General features: G+C 44.9%; 1 protein-coding gene across 1 annotated transcript; it reads left to right on the top strand.

Annotated features, from left to right (window-relative positions):
• The first annotated feature begins 13122 nt into the window (after window positions 1–13122).
• Window positions 13123–23903, top strand: LOC123129767 (uncharacterized). The gene is made up of 5 exons (XM_044549801.1): window positions 13123–13254; window positions 13531–13686; window positions 13792–14036; window positions 23797–23834; window positions 23891–23903. The coding sequence occupies exons 1-5, from the start codon at window positions 13233–13235 to the stop codon at window positions 23901–23903; spliced, it is 474 nt and encodes a 157-aa protein (XP_044405736.1). The 5' UTR covers window positions 13123–13232.
• The last annotated feature ends 279 nt before the right edge of the window (window positions 23904–24182 follow it).

Here is a 24182-nt window from a genome sequence, read left to right as displayed (position 1 = left end):
CCCGGGCTCAAAGACCTTCTCAAACTGGTTTGGAAACAAAAGCAGCTCCTTCCTAGGGTGCAAACTTTTGCATGGAGGCTTCTTAGGAGAGCTTTACCTACAGGCTTGCAGGAAAGCCGTTTCTCTAATCATATCTCTCCGAACTGTTGTAGGTGTGGCATTCAAGAGGATGAGTTCCATTTATTTTTCCTATGTCCTTTTGCACGAGCTTCTTGGTTTGCTTCTCGGTAGTTCATTAGGTCGGATGTTCTAGTCCAAGGCCATGCTACTATGCATTCCATTCTCATTGCCTTTCTTCACATGGGACATCCATACGGTTCTATTTCAAACATTCTAAACTTCTTATGGTGTCTTTGGAAGGCTAGAAATGATTATCTCTTTGATAGGAATAAGGCTCATCCTCATCATGTGCACCTTGTTGTTAAAGCCTTGTCTTCTGATGCTTATATTGATTTACCTCACTTCTCTCTGATGCAGGTGACGCCACAAGTACAACTTTCTCTTGATCAACTTCCTATGCAGGGACGAACTCTCAGGTCGGATTTGCTTGTTTTGGGCCCCAAAATTTACTCTGATGCAGCTTTCAGAACTCGGAAAGTTCCTGTTTACCACAAGGAGAAGTTGCAACGGGAGTGGGTATTTATATTTCCTTGCCTCAAGATAAAGTGAATGTGCAGATTCAAGCTTCTGCTCCTCCTACTACTTCTCCTCTACATGCTGAAGCTCTGGCTCTCTCTTTTGCTGCTCAAGTGGCTAGTAAGCTCAATATTCTTCGGCCAACATTTCTCATGGATTGCCTTTCACTATCATCGGTGGCTGCTATTGGTAGGATAGTAGAATCTACCGCTCCTTGGTGCATTAGGAAGCCTTTGGCTACTTTCTTTAAGCATGCTAACAATTTGCAGCCTCAAGTCTTTCATATTTCGAGAGAAATAAATGGCATAGCACACAATGTAGCTCAACAGGTTTTACATCAATGTGTTCAACCTGAAGTTTGTTGTTTTGCTTCACCTCATAGGCATACTTCATGTCCTGTTGTATCTCTTCTATCCAAGTTTCAGGATCAGGAGTTTGTAATTCACGTTGTACATTGTTATTGAGCTGAATGAATTTGACGCTTCGAGCGCCTTTTGTTGTTCAAAAAAATGTGGGGAGTATATGTTACGTGTACATGCTAACTTATTTTTTAAAATTTCGAGTGCTTGTACAGTGACTTTTGAGCAGCCGGTGCACCAAGCATGACAAGGCTAGGTGCACTAGATGTGTTCCCGCGCGTCCATTACAGGCCTTGTTTGTGCGTGCAGTGGGGCTGCGGCCGCGTTTCTTCCCGGCGCGATCTTAGTCCTGCATTTTCGTGAATCGCGCTCACGGAACGGTAGCAGGCCACGGCCCATTAAGCTTCGCCTTGTTAAAAGAAAATGATCGTAAGGAAGCCTCCTTGCCAGCGCCTATAATAATCTCGAAACGAGAAATCGTGCTCACGGAACAAGAGCGGGGCCACGGCCAATTAAGCTTCGCTTCGTCGCTCGCTCAACTCAGCCTGCTCACTTCCTTTTCTTGTTCGACTATGTTGTGCTGCTGCTTCGCAGAAAAAATAAACATTTTAGTTGCGATTTTGAATATGTTCATAAAATAAAAAGAAGATCATGTACTTATTTAATGTTCGTTGGTTTATATAATTTCATGAACTTGAAAAGGTTCAAATATTTAAACAAGTTCATGAAAATGAAAAAGTTCACAACTTTCAATAGAGTTCTGTTTTTTTAAACAATACGAATTTGAAAATCTTGAAAAAAAATAGGAATTTTGTAAAATCATATATTTTAAAAAGGTTCACGAATTTTTGAAAAAGTTCATAGATTTGAAAAACATTCATGAATCTGAAAAAAGTTCATGAATTTTTCGGAATAAAAAACGTTCACAAATTTGAAATTTTTTTGTGGATTTGCAAAAAATGTTAATTAATTTGGAAAAGTTCAAAATAATGTTTACGATAAAAAAATCCGCAACTATTGGAAAAGTTCATGAATTTTGAAAAGGAACCAAAAAGAAAATGAGAAAGGAAAACGAAAAGAGAACATCGTACAAAACTTGTTCCGGAAAAAACCAGGGGTAAACCACTTAGAAAAACCGCTCGAACCTTCTAGAAGGTCCCTAAAACCGGTGAGAGAAAAAACTATGTGGACCAGTCGTACAGGAACCTGGCATGCACGACATTGTTGTGAACCAGAAAAAGAAGTGTTAAATGGGCCGAGCCCAAGGCGGAGGGAGAGAGGTGGGGGTTGTGCGCCAGTTTTTTTTTGAATGTCAAGACTTCATTCCTCAAATAATAGCAAGGTCATTTACATAATGGTGAAGAACAAAATCAGGAACGGAAGATTCCCAACTTTCAGAGATTCTGCTACTAATACAATGCTTCGCAAGACCATCCGCAAGCATATTAGCCTCTCTGTTGCAAAAATCAAAACTAACACTTATAAACTCCATCGACAGGAGAGAACACTCCATCACAACTGGGACATCAATTCCCATATACGAAGTCGGATCAGATATTGCCTCCAAGGCCTGCATACAGTCCGATTCTATGATGATCTTTGTGCATCCCATGTTAGCTGCTAAGTATAGTCCGGAGCGGATAGCCAAGATCTCAGCAGATCTTGCGCTTGATACATGAGGTAGAACTTGTGTTGCTGCTCCCAAAAATTTGCCATGGTCATCCCGAGCAACCACGCCACAGGCTCCACGAAGATTCTCCTCATGAAATGATGCATCAACATTAATCTTTATAACTCCACTACCTGGTTTTTTCCACAATTGATCTTTCTTGCGGGTGGCCACATTTGGTGTATTTGCTCGAATAAAGTTGGTAGCGAGAACTCGTATTGAGATAGCTGTCTGTTCCGGGGTCGTCACTGTCTCCCCTTTCGTTACTTGCCTCCGCTGCCACCATATTGTTGGGGAACGTTGCAGAAAATTAAAATTTTTCCTACGGTTTCACCAAGATCCATCTATGAGTTCATCTAAGCAACGAGTCAAGGGAGTGAGTTTGCATCTACATACCACTTGTAGATCGAGTGCGGAAGCGTTCAAGGGGATGGTGATGAGGGAGTCGTACTCGCCGTGATTCGGATCACCGACGACCAAGTGCTGAAAGGACAGCACCTCCGCGTTCAACACACGTACGGGACGATGGACGTCTCCTCCGTCTTGATCCAGCAAGGAGGAAGGAGAGGTTGAGGAAGGCAGCTCCAACGGCAGCACGACGGCGTGGTGTGGTTGGTGCAGAAGTACTCCGACAGGGCTTCGCCAAGCACGTACGGAGGAGGAGAGGTGTTGGGGAGGGGAGGGGCTGCGCCTTGAGTTGTGTTTTGCAGCCCTCCCCTCACCCCTCTATATATAGGAGGAGAGGGGCAAGGGGGCCGGCCCTCTAGGGGAAACCCTAGAGGGGGGCCGGCGGCCAAAGGGAGAGGGAAAAGGGGTGGCTTGCCCCCCAAGCTAGGGGGCGCCCCCCTTTAGGGTTTCCCCTCCCCTTGCCCTAGCCGCATGGGCCTAGGTGGGGAGGCGCGCCCAGCCCACTAGGGGCTGGCTCCCTCTCCCACACAGCCCATGTGGCCCCCCGGGAGGGGTGGCCCCACCCGGTGGACCCCGGAACCCTTCCGGTGGTCCCGGTACAATACCGGTATGACCCCGAAACTTTCCGGTGTCCGTTTAACAACTTCCCATATATAAAACTTTACCTCCGGACCATTCCGGAACTCCTCGTGACGTCCGGGATCTCATCCGGGACTCCGGACAACATTCGGTAATCACATACTTGTCTTCCTGATAACCCTAGCGTCACCGAACCTTAAGTGTGTAGACCCTACGGGTTCGGGAGACATGCAGACATGACCGAGACTCTCCGGTCAATAACCAACAGCGGGATCTGGATACCCATGTTGGCTCCCACATGCTCCTCGATGTTGTCATCGAATGAACCACGATGTCGAGGATTCGATCAAACCCCGTATGCAATTCCCTTTGTCAATCGGTACGTTACTTGCCCGAGACCCGATCGTCGGTATCCCAATACCTTGTTCAGTCTCGTTACCGGCAAGTCACTTTACTCATACCGTAATGCATGATCCCGTGACCAAACACTTGGTCACCTTGAGCTCATTATGATGATGCATTACCGAGTGGGCCCAGAGATACCTCTCCGTCATACGGAGTGACAAATCCCAGTCTCGATCCGTGTCAACCCAACAGACATTTTCGGAGATACCTGTAGTGCACCATTATAATCACCCAGTTACGTTGTGACGTTTGGTACACCCAAAGCACTCATACGGTATCCGGGAGTTACACGATCTCATGGTCTAAGGAAGAGATACTTGACATTGGAAAAGCTCTAGCAAACGAACTAACCGACCTTTGTGCTATTCTTAGGATTGGGTCTTTTCCATCACATCATTCTCCTAATGATGTGATCCCGTTATCAACGACATCCAATGTCCATAGCCAGGAAACCATGACTATCTGTTGATCACAACGAGCTAGTCAACTAGAGGCTCACTAGGGACATATTGTGGTCTATGTATTCACACGTGTATTACGATTTCCGGATAATATAGTTATAGCATGAATAAAAGACTATTATCATGAACAAAGAAATATAATAATAATACTTTTATTATTGCCTCTAGGGCATATTTCCAACACATATATACCACATAGTAACAAGAATCAGCTCGGCCATTGGAATATCCCCTACTAGTTTCTGTAGTCGGATCAATATGTCCAAATTAACAGAGCCGGACCGGTCCTGTATAACAGCATTATCAATCTCCTCTGTTAGTCCTAGCGATGCCCACACAAGTCGAGCTCTATCACATGTGAATAAACAGTGTTGTATATCTTCCAAGCCAACCTTGCATATTGGGCATTGTGGGATCAAGGGAATATGTCTGTCCGCTAGCACACCGTAGCACGATAATACTCCTTTAAGCACTTTCCAACCAAAGTGCTTAATCTTCCCCGGTAATCGGAGGCACCAAACCTCCTTCTAGACCCCGTATAGCTGAGCAGTTCCAGGACTATTAACTTCTCTGTAATGCCGACCGAACTGGTGATCAAACTCCACATAATAAGCCGAGCGTACTGGAAATGTTCCAGACTTGGTGAATTGCCATGCCACAAGATCTTCTGTAAATTCAACTTGGAGTGGGATTTGTAATATTCTACTTACATCAACTGGTGAGAACACACTCTGAATAAGTGCCTCATCCCACTGACCCGTATGTGGGTCAATTATATCTTGCGCTTTTGACAACATAACTCCCCCTCGAGGGGTAATTACTTTCCTGGTCGGGCTTGATGGAATCCATGGGTCCTCCAAGATATTGATCTGTGAGCCCGTACCCACCCTCCAAATACACCCCCGCTTGAACGTTTGTATCCCGCCAAAGATACTTTGCCATGTGAACGAGGAGCCTTTCTTCGGTCCAGCATGCAGGATATTGCCATCCGGATAGTATTTTGCACCTAACACCTGTGCACACAAAGAGTCAGGATTATGGATCAGTCGCCAACACTGCTTTGCTAACATAGCAAGGTTAAAGCTATGAAGGTCTCTGAATCCCATTCCTCCCTTCTTCTTTGGTACACACATCTTCCCCCACGCATACCAATGCATTTTCCTTTTTTCCTCTCCATCCCCCACCAGAAGCTCGATATTTCATCCATGATTGCTTTGCAAATTCCTTTCGGTAGTTTAAAAATAGACATAGCATATGATGGAATTGCCTGAGCTACCGCTTTGAGAAGGATTTCTTTACCTTGAACTGATAGGAATTTTTCCTTCCAACCCTTCAGCCTTTGACACACTCTGTCAACAAGATGCTGGAAGCAGTCACTTCTGTCAACACCCACAATTGTCGGTAATCCCAAATACTTGTCAGACAACGCTTCAGTTAATATATTCAGTACTCCACAAACAGCCTCTCTTTCACTAACTCTGGTATTAGGACTGAAAAAATACACTAGATTTAGGTGTACTTACTCGCTGTCCCGAGCTCTCACAATATGTATCTAGAACTCTCTTCAAAGTGCTTGCATTTTGTACCGTGGCTCTCATAAGAATTAGAGAGTCATCTGCAAACAAAAGGTGGGATATTGAAGGTGCGTTTCTTGCCACCTTTATTCCTTCAATTCCACCAATTTCCTCTTCATGCATCAACATACTTGATAGTCCTTCAGAACAAATCAGAAAGAGATAAGGGGACAGTGGGTCTCCCTGTCTTAGACCTCTAGTTGGTATGAACTCATCTGTCTCTGTATCATTAAATCTGATATGATATTTAACAGAAGAGACACACTCCATAATTAGCTCAATCCATTGTGCATGAAACCCCAACCTCATCATCATCTATCTCAAAAATTCCCGCTCTACTCTGTCATATGCTTTTAGCATGTCAAGTTTAACTGCACAAATCCCATTCGACCCATGTGTTCTCTTTTTTATGGAATGAAAACACTCATAGGCAATCAACACATTATCAGTGATCAATCTAACTGGTACAAAAGCACTCTGTGTAGGAGAAATCAACTCAGGCAGGATTTTCTTCAACCTATTCGCCAGCATTTTTGAGATAATTTTATACACCACATTGCATAAACTAATGGGTCTAAACATAATGATTAACTCTGGGCTGTCAACTTTAGGTATTAGCACCACATTAGTGTCATTCCATCCATTAGGGATTTTCCTGTTATTTATAGCTTGTAGCACCTCATATGTTAATTCCTCTCCAACGATATGCCAAAAACGTTTGAAGAATATGGCATGAAGCCCATCGGGGCCAGGTGCTTTCATATCACCTATTTGAAACAGCGCTTTTTTTACTTCTTCCCTCGTGTATGGGGCAACCAGGAGGTCATTCATCGGGGTTGTGCGCCAGTTTGCCCAAATACGAAGCACATGCATGAAAGATTTGGGAATAAATTACATGGCTGGTCCTTGTACTAGTTGGTACGTAACACAAAAGTCCTCAAACTCGTGGAATGCTCCAATACAGTCTCGAAACTCAAGAATATGTTGCATGTACGGTCCTTATTACATCTTCTGGTATGCAGGGCACCACATGGATGTACTGTAGATGTGCGGGACCCACATGTCAGCATACGAGCGAGAAATAAGATGAAAAAATAAAGCGCATGCGGGGGATCAAATGTAAAAGTAATTTTGCACAAGATTATTTTAATACACGTTGAAATGCATGACAAACATTTTTCAAAAACATGTTAACCATTTTTTAACACATGTGGAACATTTTCCAAAACTTGTTGAACATTTTTTTATTGCACAAACCCTTTCTTTACATTTGAATGCGAATGCAAAAAAAAATTCTTACATCTGTTTTTGAGGAAAAAAATCGTGATCTTTGAAAATAAAATAAAAAATGTTGCAAAATGGAAATTGGCATAATTGCTTGAAGAGGTACATGGAAACGACTATAGAGGTTTAGACTCATTAGAGCAACTCCAATACGCCGACCCAAACGAATCTGTGGTCTGTCCGATTTTTGTCCGTTTGGATCGGCGTGTCGGCCCCTTTGGCGTTTGGGTTGGCACTGCGTCCAACGCACGGACGCATTTTCGTCCTTGCGGCCCGTATGCAGCCAATTTTGAGCTCTTTTGCAACATATGAGAAAAAATGGTCCAAGTTCACATAATTCAAACAAATACAAATATTTTATAGTTTCACAATGAAATAATATCTCGTAGTTTACAAGCCAAATAAAATTTAAATTTTCACAAATACATTTCAAAGAAAAAATAGCCGATACATCTACTGGTTGCCAACGTGAGCCCACATATACTCAACCAAATCATTTTCCAGTTGAATGTGAGTTTTTCAATCACGCATTTGACGATGAAATTCGGTGAACTGTGCAAACGTTGCCTTTCCTTCATGCTCAGGCACAACATTTTCACTCTGAAATTGGAAACCCTTGCTTGTAGGTTTCATCGGGACGCTCGTCCTCTATAATCATGTTGTGCATGATCACACAAGCAGTCATCACCTCCCACAACTTCTTGGTGCTCCAGATTCTAGAAGGATACCGAATGATGTCCTTTCAAGATTGAAGAACATCAAAGGCATGTTCCACATCCTTCCTAGCACTCTCTTGCGCTTGGGCAGTCTCCTCCTATTCTCTCCTACAGGGTTGGGGCTTTTCTTCACAAGAGTAGTCCGATGAGGATAGATACAATCAGCTAGGTGGTATCCTTTGTTGTAGTGATGACCGTTGATCTCAAGATTGACCTCTGTGTAGTTGCCTTCTGCAAGCCTTGCGAACACCGGAGAGCGATGAAGGACGTTGATGTCATTGTGAGAGTCGGCCATGCCGAAGAAAGAGTGCCAAATCTAGATATCTTGTGAAGCCACGGCCTCAAGTATGACAATGCAAGCTTTCACAAGGCCCCTATACTGTCCCTGCCAAGCAGAAGGGCAGTTCTTCCACTCCCAATGCATACAATCTATGCTACCAACCATCCGCGGAAAGCCCATACTGGCATTGATTGCCAACAACCGGGTTGTATCTGCAGCAGTTGTCTCTCTAAAGTACTCCAGATCAACCACTCTACCACTGCCTTGCAGAACTTGTACATGGAGTCTAGGAACATGGACTCGCTCATTCGGACATACTCGTCAATGATATCACTGGGTTCTCCGTATGCAAGTATCTGAATAGCTGCAATGCATTTCTGAAAAGAGGAGAAGCCAATCTTTCCCAGGGCATCCTCCTTGCACTCGAAATAGTTATCGTACGCCACCACCCCCTCCCAAATACAGTTGAGCACATGTCTAGCCATCCGGAAGCGACGCCGGAATAGGTTGTGTTTGAAGAGCGAGTTAGGGGACTCAAAATAGTCCCGCCGGAGTAGGCAATAGCAGCTCTCTCTGTTGCGATCCAACGTCGGAGTATGCCCTGGGATCGAGCCCCTAAACATCGGCCGCTGCCCACTAATGTGGTAATGGATGACCAAAGCAGCAGCCACAATCTCCTCATAGTCTGACGATGAATCATCTGAATCGCAAAATGAAGTAGTTGAAAAAGTACTTCTCGCCGGAGTCCATTTGTACCTTGCGGGCAAACCGTCGAACACCTTGAGGGCGAGGTGGAAGAAGCCGGCCGGTGAAGAGCCTCACGCCTCTCTGAGACCAGGCAGCAGGCCTGTCGGCGTGGAGGCGAACGTGGCGGCGTCCGGCGAGCGAGGTAGACGCGCAAGCCGGTGTTGCCAGCGGCGTAGGCGTGCCTACGACGTTTGGAGTGTTGCGATGGCGGCGAAAACAGTGCACCAAACGTCAGAGTATGGGGCCGTCGAGGGGTGGTGTGCTGCTAGGGGGAGGTATCTGGGTACGGGCGGCCGGCCTAGGCACCGGAACTAGACGGCGGCGGCGAGTGGGCGGCCGGGTGTGTGGCGGTCGATGGGAGGAAGGGCAAATGACCAATGTGCCACCGACAGGCGGGCCATGGGGAGGGCAAGGGCGAGCGTCTGTTGTGTGTCTGCGCTGACACATACACAACCAAAATTTGGGTCTGAAATGGGTCACGCGTGGACAAAAACCGAATGCTGGTCCGTTTGCGTCGGCGCATTGGGTCGCTTTTTGTGTCTGTTTCGATCTAAACGGACACGCGCATACAAATTGGGTCGGTGCCTTGAAGTTGCTCTTAATCTTAACAAACTAGATAATACCCCGCGCGTTGCGTTGGGAATTTTTGAAGTATTGAAGGAAAATCCATTGAGTGGCAAATAGTGAAACTACGAGAGTCACTCTAGATTGTAGTTGCAGGGTCTGCCAGTTCTGCCATTAGTTTAACGAATACAGATCAAAGTGATTACCATATGGATAGGAATATTAAAGATTTGGTATGGAAATAGAAATTTCCCAAAGAGTAGTAATGAGAGTTCTTCTCGATTAGAAATGATGATGATCATTCTAGTGATAACTAATTTTAAATTTAAGCAACGGATTTACTAATTTTAGGTAGAGGTCGTAGTGTATTTTCTGAGATGCTTCTATGCGTGGTTGACCATTTAGTATGCGAGGTCGTCATGGTAGCTATCTTCTTCATAAATAAATAATAGAGAACACTGCATCTTCTATATGTAAGCTACATATGAACCATTCGCATGCGTCCATAACATCAGGCCGGCCTCCATAATAAAAGGAAAGAATGTGAACAAAAATAGGATAGAGGAATGTGGACATACAAAAACAGGATTTTATAATCTGCTGCTGTCAAAAGATATAACATGCATTACTTGTTACCCTCCTAATTACAAATGAAGTATTGAATATAACTAATTCTGATAATAAAATCACTACCGGCGACTGAACTAATTTGATGGAATCCATATTCTTCTATCATCGTCCTAATTAGAAATGTGTCTTTTATCAAGGGATCATCATCCGCTATAACAACAAAGATTCCTTTTCTCAAGAAAAATACTGCACGGTTTTTCTCCTCGCCATGGATGATAATACCACATACACGTACAGTCCCGCACATACATAATGTACATATCACCAAGGGACTACCGTACACGTACACGTACAGGCCAGATGTCCAAGCCATTCGCAAAGAGCACCCTGCAAAAAAAGGGACTACCGTACATTGTCTGGTTTGATTATACCCACGTACCTGCAGACACCAGCATCATGGAGCACAACGGTTTACACGAACATGACAGGGATTGAGTCGGAGGGCAGCTCACCCTCCTCCACCTGAGATGTACCACCAGAAAAATCCTAAGCACATCTCTAGACTCTCTACTAGCACACCACCTCCATCATCCATTGTCAATCTGAAGAGAACGGCCGCTGAGGCGAGACAGATTGACAGATTTGGCCGCTGCAAGTCATCCTCTCGAGTTTCCTTTTCTTTGGCCAAGAATATACGGCAGGGGCGAGAGGGTTGTTGAGAATTCACAATAAAAGGAAAGATAACAAAAAGAGATTGATTACTTCGAGTTTTGGTGCTGCTTGGAGAGAAAAATCTACCATATATAGACAACCGGAAGAGGAGTAGTGCTGCTTGGTGCTCTTAATTTCCCACTTGTAGTTCATGAAACCGCGCACCGTTTCAGATCGGAGGGGAGAGCTGAAGGGACCATCGCCTATTCAGTTGCCAAGATTGTAGCCTGCAGGGGAAGGGGATCGGACGGGAAGGTGAGCGACTCAGGTAGGGGAAGGGAATCGGATGGGAAGATGTAGGCCTGAGTATGATGCGTGTTGTAGTACAGCCCAACGACAATAAATCAAGTCGAGTCATCCGAGGCAACATGCGGGGCGAAAAAGCCCAGACGCAAGAAGTTTGGGTTGAGGGAAATAATCAACCTGGCAAGTGGCAGACAAAACGATCAGGGCTGGTCCACAGTCCGTTTTGTATGCTGGTGAGTGGTGACTGCAGGATGACATGGCACATGCATGTTAAGAATTAGAGTCATGTGAACGCTGACGTGGCATGAAGATGATGTGTATAGTGTGTTTGTTGAGAGAATTGGTAGAAGTGGGAAGCAACTTCTTAAGAATGTAAGATTAGAGTTGTGTCATCAGGTTTGCTTGGGCTTGCTCGGGTTAGAACCTTTCGTGCTGTAACTTATTTTGTTATTCCTTCACACTCGCGTGCTGACATATCGGGTCCGCCTATCTACTGTATGCTGACGGGGCATCGTGTGATCATTGCAAGTATTAGGAGGTGTGGCCAGGGCCATACTTACGTTTTCTCGTCTTTCAGGACTGTATTGGAGCATTTCATAAATTTTCATGACCATGATGTTACGCGCCAACTAATACGAGGACCGTAATGTAGTTTACTTGAAGATGTGGGCAGCCGTGGTTCATCGAGGATGCACACAGGCACACGCTTTTGTCCAATATACGCAGTGATCTTTAGGCACGTACGGCACTTCAATGCTCGATGCACTGTTAACTCTATTGCTCCAATGAGGTAATTGACCATCGAGAAACACTCCGATCATGGCCATTTGGCGAAGCTGCCTCCATCACCATACACGAATGGCAATCGATCATGGCCGGGAGCGGTTGCTTACCAGTAATAACTACTAGCTTCCGGTACTAATCGTTTTCCCTTCGAAATGCATGCAGAGGAGAGGGCTTGAATTCTAGAGAGACAAAATGGGATCTTCTTCTTCTTCGATTGTGCCGTTTGCATTGGCAGTGGATATGCCTCCTCTGCGCTCTGGCCAGAGCCACAGACTGCACCCAGTAACTAATTCCACCCAAGACCGACAATGGTCCGGTCACGGTCAAAACGAAAGATCGGGTATGATCGAAATCACTAGCTCTGGCGGGCATTAAGGCCTTGAGATCCTGGATCAGGCCATGCCTAGCTGGCAGGATCCGGGAAAGTATCTGGTGCACCGGGGCTTATGGTGCTACCGGTGCACCGGACTACCATATCGCATTTGAAAGTGTTTGAAAATATTTGAAATTTTTTTAGCACATTCACACAACATCTATTTATATTGTCATCAAATTTCAATTCAAATTCGTAACATTGCCTGGGGTACAAAAATCACAAAGTAGAAACTGAATAGTACATAACACAACTTGGGCTTTAGATTTGGCCCATTATTACATTGATGCCAAATTTATCATTTTTGTATCCCATGCAGTGTTTCGAATTTTGAGTTGAAATTTTACGACAACATAGACCGATGTCGTGCCAATGTACTACATTTTTTTCAGATTTTTTGAAACATTTAACGTGATACGATGTCGGGTGCACCGGTAGCATGACAAGCCCCGGTGCACGAGATACTTTCCCGGCAGGATCCCCGTCCCCGTCAATGTAAAGGTAGCGGGGCCGGCGAGGAGGGGAGACGCTAGTGGCTACTCTGCGCCGTACGTGAACGTGCCGATGCTTCCCTGCACTGACAGTCAGGGTGCAAGCGGCGCGGGACATCCCGCTCGGCCGCCACGCCGCCCCGCAAAAATAGCCCGCAAAATGCCTCCCTCACATGCTAAAGCTGTGGTTTCTCCGTCGCTTCCCTCCTTGATTGGAGCTGCTGTTTCGTCACCTTCCGCTTCAGCAAGGGCTCCTGCAACCTTGCCGCGCCCTTTCCTATCCTCCAAGAACAAAGGGCATGCATCCAAGAACAAAGGGCATGTGTCAACTGATGAAGTCGATGCAGCTGCAACACTTTGTTCCCTTGTCCCAATGACCCAAGATCCTCACCAAGGTACATGTAGCTCCCTTGCCTTTTAATCTTGATGGGTCATCTACTCTCTGTTTATAATAGTAGCTTGGACAGAGAGAGGGTGAACTGAGATAGTTCTTTCGAATAGTTCATATGTTTACATACATGAGAGCTCAAGAACTACTAGATGTAGAGATTGGAAATGCAAATGTTAACTTCTATATTATTTGCAATTGGGCCCAGTATTGTTTGCAACCAGATACAAATTAATTGAAAATTGTGCTCTTACTTATGCATTATTTGTATGATTGAAAACAGGTTACTCAGGAGAAAAGCAAAGACTCGCAAAGAAGAGGCTGAGGTCACCGTTACTGGTGCCCATAGTGGGATCCCCAGGGGTTAATGTCGTGTTATCTCAGGCATCTCCAAGATTAGGTGTGAAACGATCGTCGCTAACACTGCCTCAGATTCCTCGTAAGTTTTAATGTCTATTCTGCACACACGTTAAGTTTTAATGTCAATTGTGCGCATATCGCAAATGTCTTGGCATAAGTTATTTGTTCATCTCAAATTCCTTAGGTCTTTCACATAAAAGAAAAAGAAGGAAACTTAAATCTGAAATCTGGAATGATTATGATCCTGTGTATGACGGCAACAAAATCAAGGAAGCACACTGTAAATATTGCAAGAGAGTTTTTATTTATACAAGAATAGCTGGTACTAGTCAATGCATCAGGCATTTGTTAGTTTGTGAGGAAAGAGCCAAGGTCAATGAGTTTCTCGACTCGGTTAAATCAGCCATGCCACAACCTAATCCAAACAGTGTAGAAAAATGGAAATATTGTTGGAAATATGCCCTAAAGGCAATAATAAAATGATTATTATATTTCCTTTTTCATGATAATTGTCTATTATTCATGCTATAATTGTATTATCCGGAAATCGTAATACATGTGTGAATACATAGACCAAAATGTGTCCCTAGTGAGCCTCTAGTTGACTAGCTCGTTGATCAACAGATAGTCATGGTTTCCTGGCTATGGACATGGGGATGTCATTGATAATGGGATCACATCATTAGGAGAATGATGTGATGGACAAGACTCAATCCTAAGCTTAGCTCAAAGATCGTGTAGTTTGTTTGCTGTAGCTTTTCTGAATGTCAAGTATCATTTCCTTAGACCATGAGATTGTGCAACTCCCGGATACCGTAGGAGTGCTTTGGGTGTGCCACACGTCACAACGTAACTGGGTGACTATAAAGGTACATTACAGGTGTTTCTGAACGTGTCTGTTGGGTTGGCACGAATCGAGACTGGGATTTGTCACTCCGTATGACGGAGAGGTATCTCTTGGGCCCACTCGGTAATGCATCACCATAATAAGCTCAATGTGATCAAGTGGTTGATCACGGGATCATGCATTACGGTACGAGTAAAGTGACTTGCCGGTAACGAGACTGAACAAGGTATTGGGATACCGACGATCGAGTCTCGGGAAAGTAACGTACCGATTGACAAAGGGAATTGTATACGGGGTTGCTTGAATCCTCGACATCGTGGTTCATCCGATGAGATCATCGAGGAGCATGTGGGAGCCAACATGGGTATCCAGATCCCGCTGTTGGTTATTGGCCGGTGAGCCGTCTCGGTCATGTCTACGTGTCTCCCGAACCCGTAGGGTCTACACACTTAAGGTTCGGTGAAGCTAGGGTTGTAGAGATATGAGTATGCAGTAATCCGAAAGTTGTTTGGAGTCCCGGATGAGATCCTGGATGTCATGAGGAGTTCCGGAATGGTCCAGAGGTGAAGAATTATATATAGGAAGTGTAGTTTCGGCTATCGGGAAAGATTCGGGGTCACCGGTATTGTACCGGGACCACCGGATGGGTCCCGGGGGTCCACCGGGTGGGGCCACCCATCCTGGAGGGCCCCATGGGCTGAAGTGGGGAGGGGAACCAGCCCATAGTGGGCTGGTGCACCCCCCCTTGGGCCCCCTGCGCCTAGGGTTGGAAACCCTAGGGTGGGGGCACCTCCACTTGCCTTGGGGGGCACTCCACCCCCCTTGGCCGCCCCCCCCCCCTTGGGAGATCCCATCTCCAGGGCCGGCGCCCCCCCAGGGGGCCTATATAAAGGGGGGAGGGAGGGGCAGCCGCACCCTCAAGTCTTGGCGCCTCCCTCTCCCCTACTACACCTCTCCCTCTCGTAGAAGCTCGGCGAAGCCCTGCTACGACCATTGCTGCATCCACCACCACGCCGTTGTGCTGCTAGATCTTCATCAACTTCTCCTCCCCCCTTGCTGGATCAAGAAGGAGGAGACGTCATCCGCTCCGTAGGTGTGTTGAACGCGGAGGTGTCGTCCGTTCGGCACTTGGTCATCGGTGATTTGGATCACGGCGAGTACGACTCCATCAACCCCGTTCTCTTGAACGCTTCTGCTCGCGATCTACAAGGGTATGTAGATGCACTCTCCTCTTGTTGCTAGTTGACTCCATAGATTGATCTTGGTGAAACGTAGGAAATTTTTTTGTTTTCTGCAACGTTCCCCAACAGTGGCATCATGAGCTAGGTCTATGCGTAGTTCTCTTTGCATGAGTAGAACACAATTTGTTGTGGGCGTAGATGTTGTCAACTTCATTGCCGCTACTAGTCTTATTTTGCTTCAGCGGTATTGTGGGATGAAGCGGCCTGGACCGACCTTACACGCATGCTTACGTGAGACAGATTCCACCGACTGACATGCACCAGTTGCATAAGGTGGCTAGCGGGTGTCTGTCTCTCCCACTTTAGTTCGAGCGGATTCGGCGAAAAGGGTCCTTATGAAGGGTAAATAGAAGTTGACAAATCACGTTGTGGCTTTTACGTAGGTAAGAAAACGTTCTTGCTAGCACCCTATTGCAGCCAGTAAAACTTGCAACAACAATTAGAGGACGTCTAACTTGTTTTTGCAGCAAGTGCCATGTGATGTGATATGGCCAAAGTTGTGATGAATGATGAATGATATATATGTGATGTATGAGATCATGTTCATGTAATAGGAATCACGACTTGCATGTCGATGAGTATGACAACCGGTAGGAGCCATAGAAGTTGTCTTTATTTTTTGTATGACCTGTGTGTCATTGAGAAACGCCATGTAAATTACTTTACTTTATTGCTAAACGTGTTAGCCATAGTAGTAGAAGTAATAGTTGGCGAGCAACTTCATGGAGACACGATGATGGAGATCATGATGATGGAGATCATGGTGTCATGCCGGTGACAAGATGATCATGGAGCCCCAAGATGGAGATCAAAGGAGCTATATGATATTGGCCATATCATGTCACTATTATTTGATTGCATGTGATGTTTATCATGTTTTTGCATCTTGTTTACTTAGAACGATGGTAGTAAATAAGATGATCCCTCATAATAATTTCAAGAAAGTGTTCCCCTTAACTGTGCGCCGTTGCGACAGTTCGTTGTTTCGAAGCACCACGTGATGATCGGGTGTGATAGATTCCAACGTTCACATACAACGGGTGTAAGACAGATTTACACATGCAAACACTTAGGTTGACTTGACGAGCCTAGCATGTACAGACATGGCCTCGGAACACAGAAGACCGAAAGGTCGAACATGACTAGTATAGAAGATACGATTAACATGAAGATGTTCACCGATGTTAACTAGTCCATCTCACGTGATGATCGGACACGGCCTAGTTAACTCGGATCATGTTATACTTAGATGACTGGAGGGATGTCTATATGAGTGGGAGTTCATTGAATAATTTGATTAGATGAACTTAATTATCATGAACTTAGTCTAAAATCTTTACAATATGTCTTGTAGATCAAATGGCCAATGTTGTCCTCAACTTCAACGCGTTCCTAGAGAAAACCAAGCTGAAAGACGATGGCAGCAACTATATGGACTGGGTCTGGAACCTGAGGATCATCCTCATAGCTGCCAAGAAATATTATATCCTAGAAGCACCGCTAGGTGACGCACCCGTCCCACAGAACCAAGACGTTATGAATGCTTGGCAGACATGTGCTGATGATTACTCCCTCGTTCAGTGCGGCATGCTTTACGGCTTAGAACCGGGGCTCCAAAAGCGTTTTGAGCGACATGGAGCATATGAGATGTTCGAAGAGCTGAAAATGGTTTTCCAAGCTCATGCCCGGGTCGAGAGATATGAAGTCTCCGACAAGTTCTTCAGCTGTAAGATGGAGGAAAATAGTTCTGTCAGTGAGCACATACTCACAATGCCTGGGTTGCATAACCGCTTGACTCAGCTGGGAGTTAATCTCCCGAATGACGCGGTCATTGACAGAATCCTTCAGTCGCTTCCACCAAACTACAAGAGCTTTGTGATGAACTTCAATATGCAGGGGATGGAAAAGACCATTCCTGAGGTATATTCAATGCTGAAATCAGCAGAGGTAGAAGTCAAAAAGGAACATCAAGTGTTGATGGTGAATAAAACCACTAAGTTCAAGAAAGTCAAGGGTAAGAAGAACTTCAAGAAGGATGGCAAGGGAGTTGCCGCACCCGGTAAGCAAGCTGTCGGGAAGAAGCCAAAGAATGGACCCAAGCCCGAGACTGAGTGCTTTTATTGCAAGGGAAGTGGTCACTAGAAGCGGAACTGCCCCAAATACTTAGCGGACAAGAAGGCCGACATCACAAAAGGTATATGTATATACATGTAATTGATGTGTACCTTACCAGTACTCGTAGTAGCTCCTGGGTATTTGATACCGGTGCGGTTGCTCACATTTGTAACTCAAAGCAGGAGCTGCAGAATAAGCGGAGACTGGCGAAGGACGAGGTGACGATGCGCGTCGGGAATGGTTCCAAGGTCGATGTGATCGCCGTCGGCACGCTACCTCTACATTTACCTACGAGATTAGTTTTAAATCTCAATAATTGTTATTTAGTGCCAGCTTTGAGCATGAACATTGTATTAGGATCTCGTTTAATTCGAGATGGCTACTCATTTAAATCCGAGAATAATGGTTGTTCTATTTATGTGAGAGATATGTTTTATGGTCATGCTCCGATGGTGAATGGTTTATTCTTAATGAATCTCGAGCGTAATGCTACACATATTCATAGTGTGAATAACAAAAGATGTAAGGTTGATAATGATAGTCCCACATACTTGTGGCACTGCCGCCTTGGTCACATAGGTGTCAAACGCATGAAGAAGCTCCATGCAGATGGACTTTTAGAGTCTCTTGATTACGAATCATTTGACACGTGCGAACCATGCCTCATGGGTAAAATGACCAAGACTCCGTTCTCAGGAACAATGGAGCGAGCAACCAACTTATTGGAAATCATACATACTGATGTGTGCGGTCCAATGAGTGTTGAGGCTCGCGGTGGCTATCGTTATGTTCTCACCCTCACTGATGACTTGAGTAGATATGGGTATGCCTATTTAATGAAACACAAGTCTGAGACCTTTGAAAAGTTCAAGGAATTACAGAGTGAGGTTGAGAATCAACGTGACAGGAAAATCAAGTTCTTGCGATCAGATCATGGGGGAGAATACTTGAGTCACGAATTTGGCACACACTTAAGAAAATGTGGAATAGTTTCACAACTCACGCCACCTGGAACACCTCAGCGTAATGGTGTGTCCGAACATCATAATCGCACTCTATTAGATATGGTGCGATCTATGATGTCTCTTACCGATTTACCGCTATCATTTTGGGGCTACGCTTTAGAGACTGCCGCATTCACTTTAAATAGGGCTCCGTCGAAATCCATTGAGACGACACCATATGAATTATGGTTTGGGAAGAAACCTAAGCTGTCATTTCTAAAAGTTTGGGGATGCGATGCTTATGTCATGAAACTTCAACCTGAAAAGCTCGAACCCAAGTCGGAAAAATGCGTCTTCATAGGATACCCTAAAGAAACTGTTGGGTATACCTTCTACCTCAGATCCGAAGGCAAGATCTTTGTTGCCAAGAATCGGTCCTTTCTAGAGAAAGAGTTTCTCTCGAAAGAAATAAGTGGGAGGAAGGTAGAACTTGATGAAGTATTACCTCTTGAACCGGTAAGTGCCGCAGCTCAAGAAAATGTTCCTGAGGTGCATGCACCGACTAGAGAGGAAGTTGATGATGATGATCATGAAACTTCAGATCAAGTTGCTACTGAACTTCGTCGGTCCACAAGGACACGTTCCGCACCAGAGTGGTACGGTAACCCTGTCTTGGAAATCATGTTGTTAGACAACGGTGAACCTTCGAACTATGAAGAAGCAATGGCGGGCCCAGATTCCGACAAATGGCTGGAAGCCATGAAATCCGAGATAGGATCCATGTATGAAAATGAAGTATGGACTTTGACTGACTTGCCCGTTGATCGGAGAGCCATAGAAAATAAATGGATCTTTAAGAAGAAGACAGACGCGGATGGTAATGTGACCATCTATAAAGATCGGCTTGTCGCTAAGGGTTATCGACAAGTTCAAGGGGTTGACTACGATGAGACTTTCTCACCCGTAGCGAAGCTGAAGTCCGTCCGAATCATGTTAGCAATTGCCGCATTCTATGATTATGAGATATGGCAAATGGACATCAAAACGGCATTCCTTAATGGTTTCCTTAAGGAAGAATTGTATATGATGCAACCGAAAGGTTTTGTCGATCCTAAGAATGCTGACAAGGTGTGCAAGCTCCAACGCTCGATTTATGGGCTGGTGCAAGCATCTCGGAGTTGGAACATTCGCTTTGATGAGATGATCAAAGCATTTGGGTTTATGCAGACTTATGGAGAAGCCTGCATTTACAAGAAAGTGAGTGGGAGCTCTGTAGCATTTCTCATATTATATGTAGATGACATACTTTTGATGGGAAATGATATAGAACTTTTGGACAACATTAAGGCCTACTTGAATAAGAGTTTTTCAATGAAGGACCTTGGAGAAGCTGCTTATATATTAGGCATCAAGATCTATAGAGATAGATCAATACGCCTCATAGGTCTTTCACAAAGCACATACCTTGATAAGATATTGACGAAGTTCAATATGGATCAGTCTAAGAAGGGGTTCTTGCCTGTGTTACAAGGTGTGAAATTGAGCTCAGCTCAATGTCCGACCACGGCAGAAGATATAGAAGAGATGAGTGTCATCCCCTATGCCTCAGCCATAGGGTCTATTATGTATGCCATGCTTGTACCAGACCTGATGTAAACCTTGCCGTAAGTTTGGTAGGAAGGTACCAAAGCAATCCCGGCAAGGAACACTGGACAGCGGTCAAGAATATCCTGAAGTACCTGAAAAGGACTAAGGACATGTTTCTTGTTTATGGAGGGGACGAAGAGCTCGTCGTAAAGGGTTACATCGACGCTAGCTTCGACATAGATCTGGATGACTCTAAGTCACAAACCGGATACGTGTATATGTTGAATGGTGGAGCAGTAAGCTGGTGCAGCTGCAAGCAGAGCGTCGTGGCGGGATCTACATGTGAAGCGGAGTACATGGCAGCCTCGGAGGTAGCGCATGAAGCAATTTGAGTGAAGGAGTTCATCACCGACCTAGGAGTCATACCCAATGCGTCGGGGTCGATCAAACTCTTCTGTGACAACACTGGAGCTATTGCACTTGCCAAGGAGCCCAGGTTTCACAAGAAGACCAGGCACATCAAGCGTCGCTTCAACTCCATTCGTGAAAATGTTCAAGATGGAGACATAGATATTTGTAAAGTACATACGGATCTGAATGTCGCAGATCCGTTGACTAAACCTCTCCCTAGAGCAAAACATGATCAACACCAGAATTCCATGGGTGTTCAATTCTTCACAATGTAACTAGATGATTGACTCTAGTGCAAGTGGGAGACTATTGGAAATATGCCCTAGAGGCAATAATAAAATGATTATTATATTTCCTTGTTCATCATAATTGTCTATTATTCATGCTATAATTGTATTGGCCGGAGAGCCGTCTCGGTCATGCCTACGTGTCTCCCGAACCCGTAGGGTCTACATACTTAAGGTTCGGTGACGCTAGGGTTGTAGAGATATGAGTCTAAAGTAATCCGAAAGTTGTTCAGAGTCCCGGATGAGATCCTGGACATCACGAGGAGTTCCGGAATGGTCCGGAGGTGAAGAGTTATATATAGGAAGTGTAGTTTCGGCTATCGGGAAAGATTCGGGGTCACCGGTATTGTACCGGGACCATCGGATGGGTCCCGGGGGTCCACCGGGTGGGGCCACCCATCCCGGAGGGCACCATGGGCTGAAGTGGGGAGGGGAACCAGCCCATAGTGGGCTGGTGCGCCCCCCCTTGGCCCTCCTGCGCCTAGGGTTGGAAACCCTAGGGTGGGGGTGCCTCCACTTGCCTTGGGGGGCACTCCACCCCCCTTGGCCGCCGCCACCCCTTGGGAGATCCCATCTCTAGGGCCGGCGCCCCCCCAGGGGGCCTATATAAAGGGGGGAGGGAGGGGCAGCCGCACCCTCAAGTCTTGGCGCCTCCCTCTCCCCTGATATACCTCTCCCTCTCGCAGAAGCTCGGTGAAGCCCTGCTGCGATCATTGCTGCATCCACCACCACGCCGTTGTGCTGCTGGATCTTCATCAACCTCTCCTCCCCCCTTGCTGGATCAAGAAGGAGGAGACGTCATCCGCTCCGTACGTGTGTTGAACGTGGAGGTGCCGTCCGTTCGGCACTTGGTCATCGGTGATTTGGATCACGGCGAGTACGACTCCATCATCCCCGTTCTCTTGAACGCTTCCGCTCGCGATCTACAAGGGTATGTAGATGCAGTCTCCTCTCGTTGCTAGTTGACTCCATAGATTGATCTTGGTGAAACGTAGGAATTTTTTTTCTGCAACGTTCCCCAACAAATATGACCCCGACAGAGCACATTGGGAGTTGATGAGGATGATTGTCGTTCATGAATTGCCATTCTCCATAGTGGAATATGATGGGTTTAGGCGATTCGTGCATTGTCTGAATCCAACATTTGAGGTGGTGTCTAGGATGACAATAACACTTGATTGCCTCCTTCTATTTGATGAACAAAGGACAAAGCTTCGAGAGGCTATGCAGAACTTAACCTCCCGTGTCTGTTTAACCGCCGACATGTGGACTTCAAGTCAACTCAATAGCTATATGTGTATAACATGCCATTTTGTTAGTGAGAACTGGAAATTGCAGAAAAGAGTGATTTGGTTTTCTGAGGCACAAACACCACATGATGGAACAAATTTATTTAATATCATGTTAGGATGCATACAACATTGGGGTTTGCAAAAGAAGATATTCTCTGTTACGCTAGACAATGCATCAAATAACAACTCGTGTGTGCGCTACATCAAATCCAATTTGCTAGGAAAGAATCTGCTACCTTGTAAAGGAGATCTTTTACATGGTCGATCTTTTACCTTGTAAAGAATATGATCAAGTTTGTTAGAAGCTCCCCCACTCGGAAACAGAAATTTAAGGAAATAGTTGCACAAGAAGGCATTGCTTTCAAAAAGAGCCTATCTCTGGACTTTCTTACACGGTGGAATTCAACGCATTTGATGATCAAAATAGCCCAGGAGTATAGGAGAGCATTCGCCGCTATGAAGTTGCAGGACACCACATTTACATGTCAACCCACAAATGTTGAATGGGAAACGGCAGAATCTGTTTGCAGCTTATTAGAGGTTTTCCTCGATACAACTATGGTGGTGTCCGGTACATTATATCCAACGTCTCATTTGTATTTCCACGAACTTTGGAAAATTCATCTAATATTGCAAAGAGAGACCAAACATAAGGGTATTGTCATCAAATCCATGGTTGAAGCAATGCAAGAAAAGTTCATGAAGTATTGGAAGCTGTCATTCTTGACCATTTGTCTTCCGGTCATACTCGACCCCAGGTACAAGTTTAAATTCTTGGAGTTCTGCTTAAAATCTGGACTTGAAAGTGATGCAACAAGGTATCTTGCTAAAGTGAAGAGAACATTCAAAGATCTATTTGTTGAATATTCTATGCATGAGGGTGAGTCAAATATGGGAAATGATCAAGGAACCAACAATGTTGGTGCAAGTATTGATAATCCATGGGATCAATGGAACAAACAAGTTAAGCAAAATAAAGAAAATCGAGCAAAGCTGAGTGAATTTGATATTTACCTAAAAGATGATGTTTGCCCGCAAGAAGATGGCTTCGACATACTATGTTGGTGGTCCAATAATGCACACAAGTACCCCATAGTATCTCGGATAGCAAAGGATGTATTGGCTGCACCTGCATCTAGTGTAGCATCAGAGTCGGCCTTCTCCACTGGAGGAAGAATACTCAGTGACTATAGGACCAGATTGCTTCCTACCACTATAGAGGCATTAATCTGTCTGCAAGACTGGATGCGACCTCGCGGTAACAAACTATGTTTTTAGTGATATTTAGCATTTTTTGGTGTTATGATGATAAATCTTTAACATTTTTTTCTCTAATTATAGGAACTAATCATGTTGGCACGATAATAAATGATGTTATTTATAGAACAAATGGCGATGTTGATGCTCATTGATTGCAACATTAGGTAAGCCTAATCTTGAAATACATCTTAGTTTTTTATTCCAGGAACTGTATAATGGTAGTGAACATCAGTTTTTGTCAAGGTGAGATACATAAACATCAGTTTTTTCCCTGTTTACATTTTTTTGCTCTGTTTCAGTTTCAGGACCTGAAACTCTGCATGCTTGTTTCTTTTCCTTGAATAATCACAACAGCAGGTTAACTAGTAAAATGCATTTAATTTCCACAAAAGCAAGCTAACTTATATACATATTTTAGTTGAAGTCAGAGCTTGCAAACTTTTGTAGCGACCAGACCTCAAACAGTCTGATCTCTGTGCTCCGGTGTCATCCCTGGATCAGTAATGCTGACACCACACAGTACTCGGAGGATTTATAACAGAGTAGCAATCACACACTTATTACATCGAGTGTCTCATAGAGAACTTAATA

Source organism: Triticum aestivum, chromosome 6A (assembly GCF_018294505.1).
Source record: "Triticum aestivum cultivar Chinese Spring chromosome 6A, IWGSC CS RefSeq v2.1, whole genome shotgun sequence".
NCBI classification, from domain to species: domain Eukaryota; kingdom Viridiplantae; phylum Streptophyta; class Magnoliopsida; order Poales; family Poaceae; genus Triticum; species Triticum aestivum.
This window is presented reverse-complemented; position numbering and strand designations above follow the sequence as displayed.

What these genes read in the sequence shown, in the direction of transcription:
- LOC123129767 (XM_044549801.1), top strand. Translation starts at nt 13,233, where the DNA reads ATGACCCAAGATCCTCACCAAG. An exon ending in GACCCAAGATCCTCACCAAG is followed by an intron (nt 13,255 to 13,530) that starts GTACATGTAGCT and finishes GATTGAAAACAG; the next exon opens with GTTACTCAGGAGAAAAGCAA. An exon ending in CACAACCTAATCCAAACAGT is followed by an intron (nt 14,037 to 23,796) that starts GTAGAAAAATGG and finishes TTTTTATTCCAG; the next exon opens with GAACTGTATAATGGTAGTGA.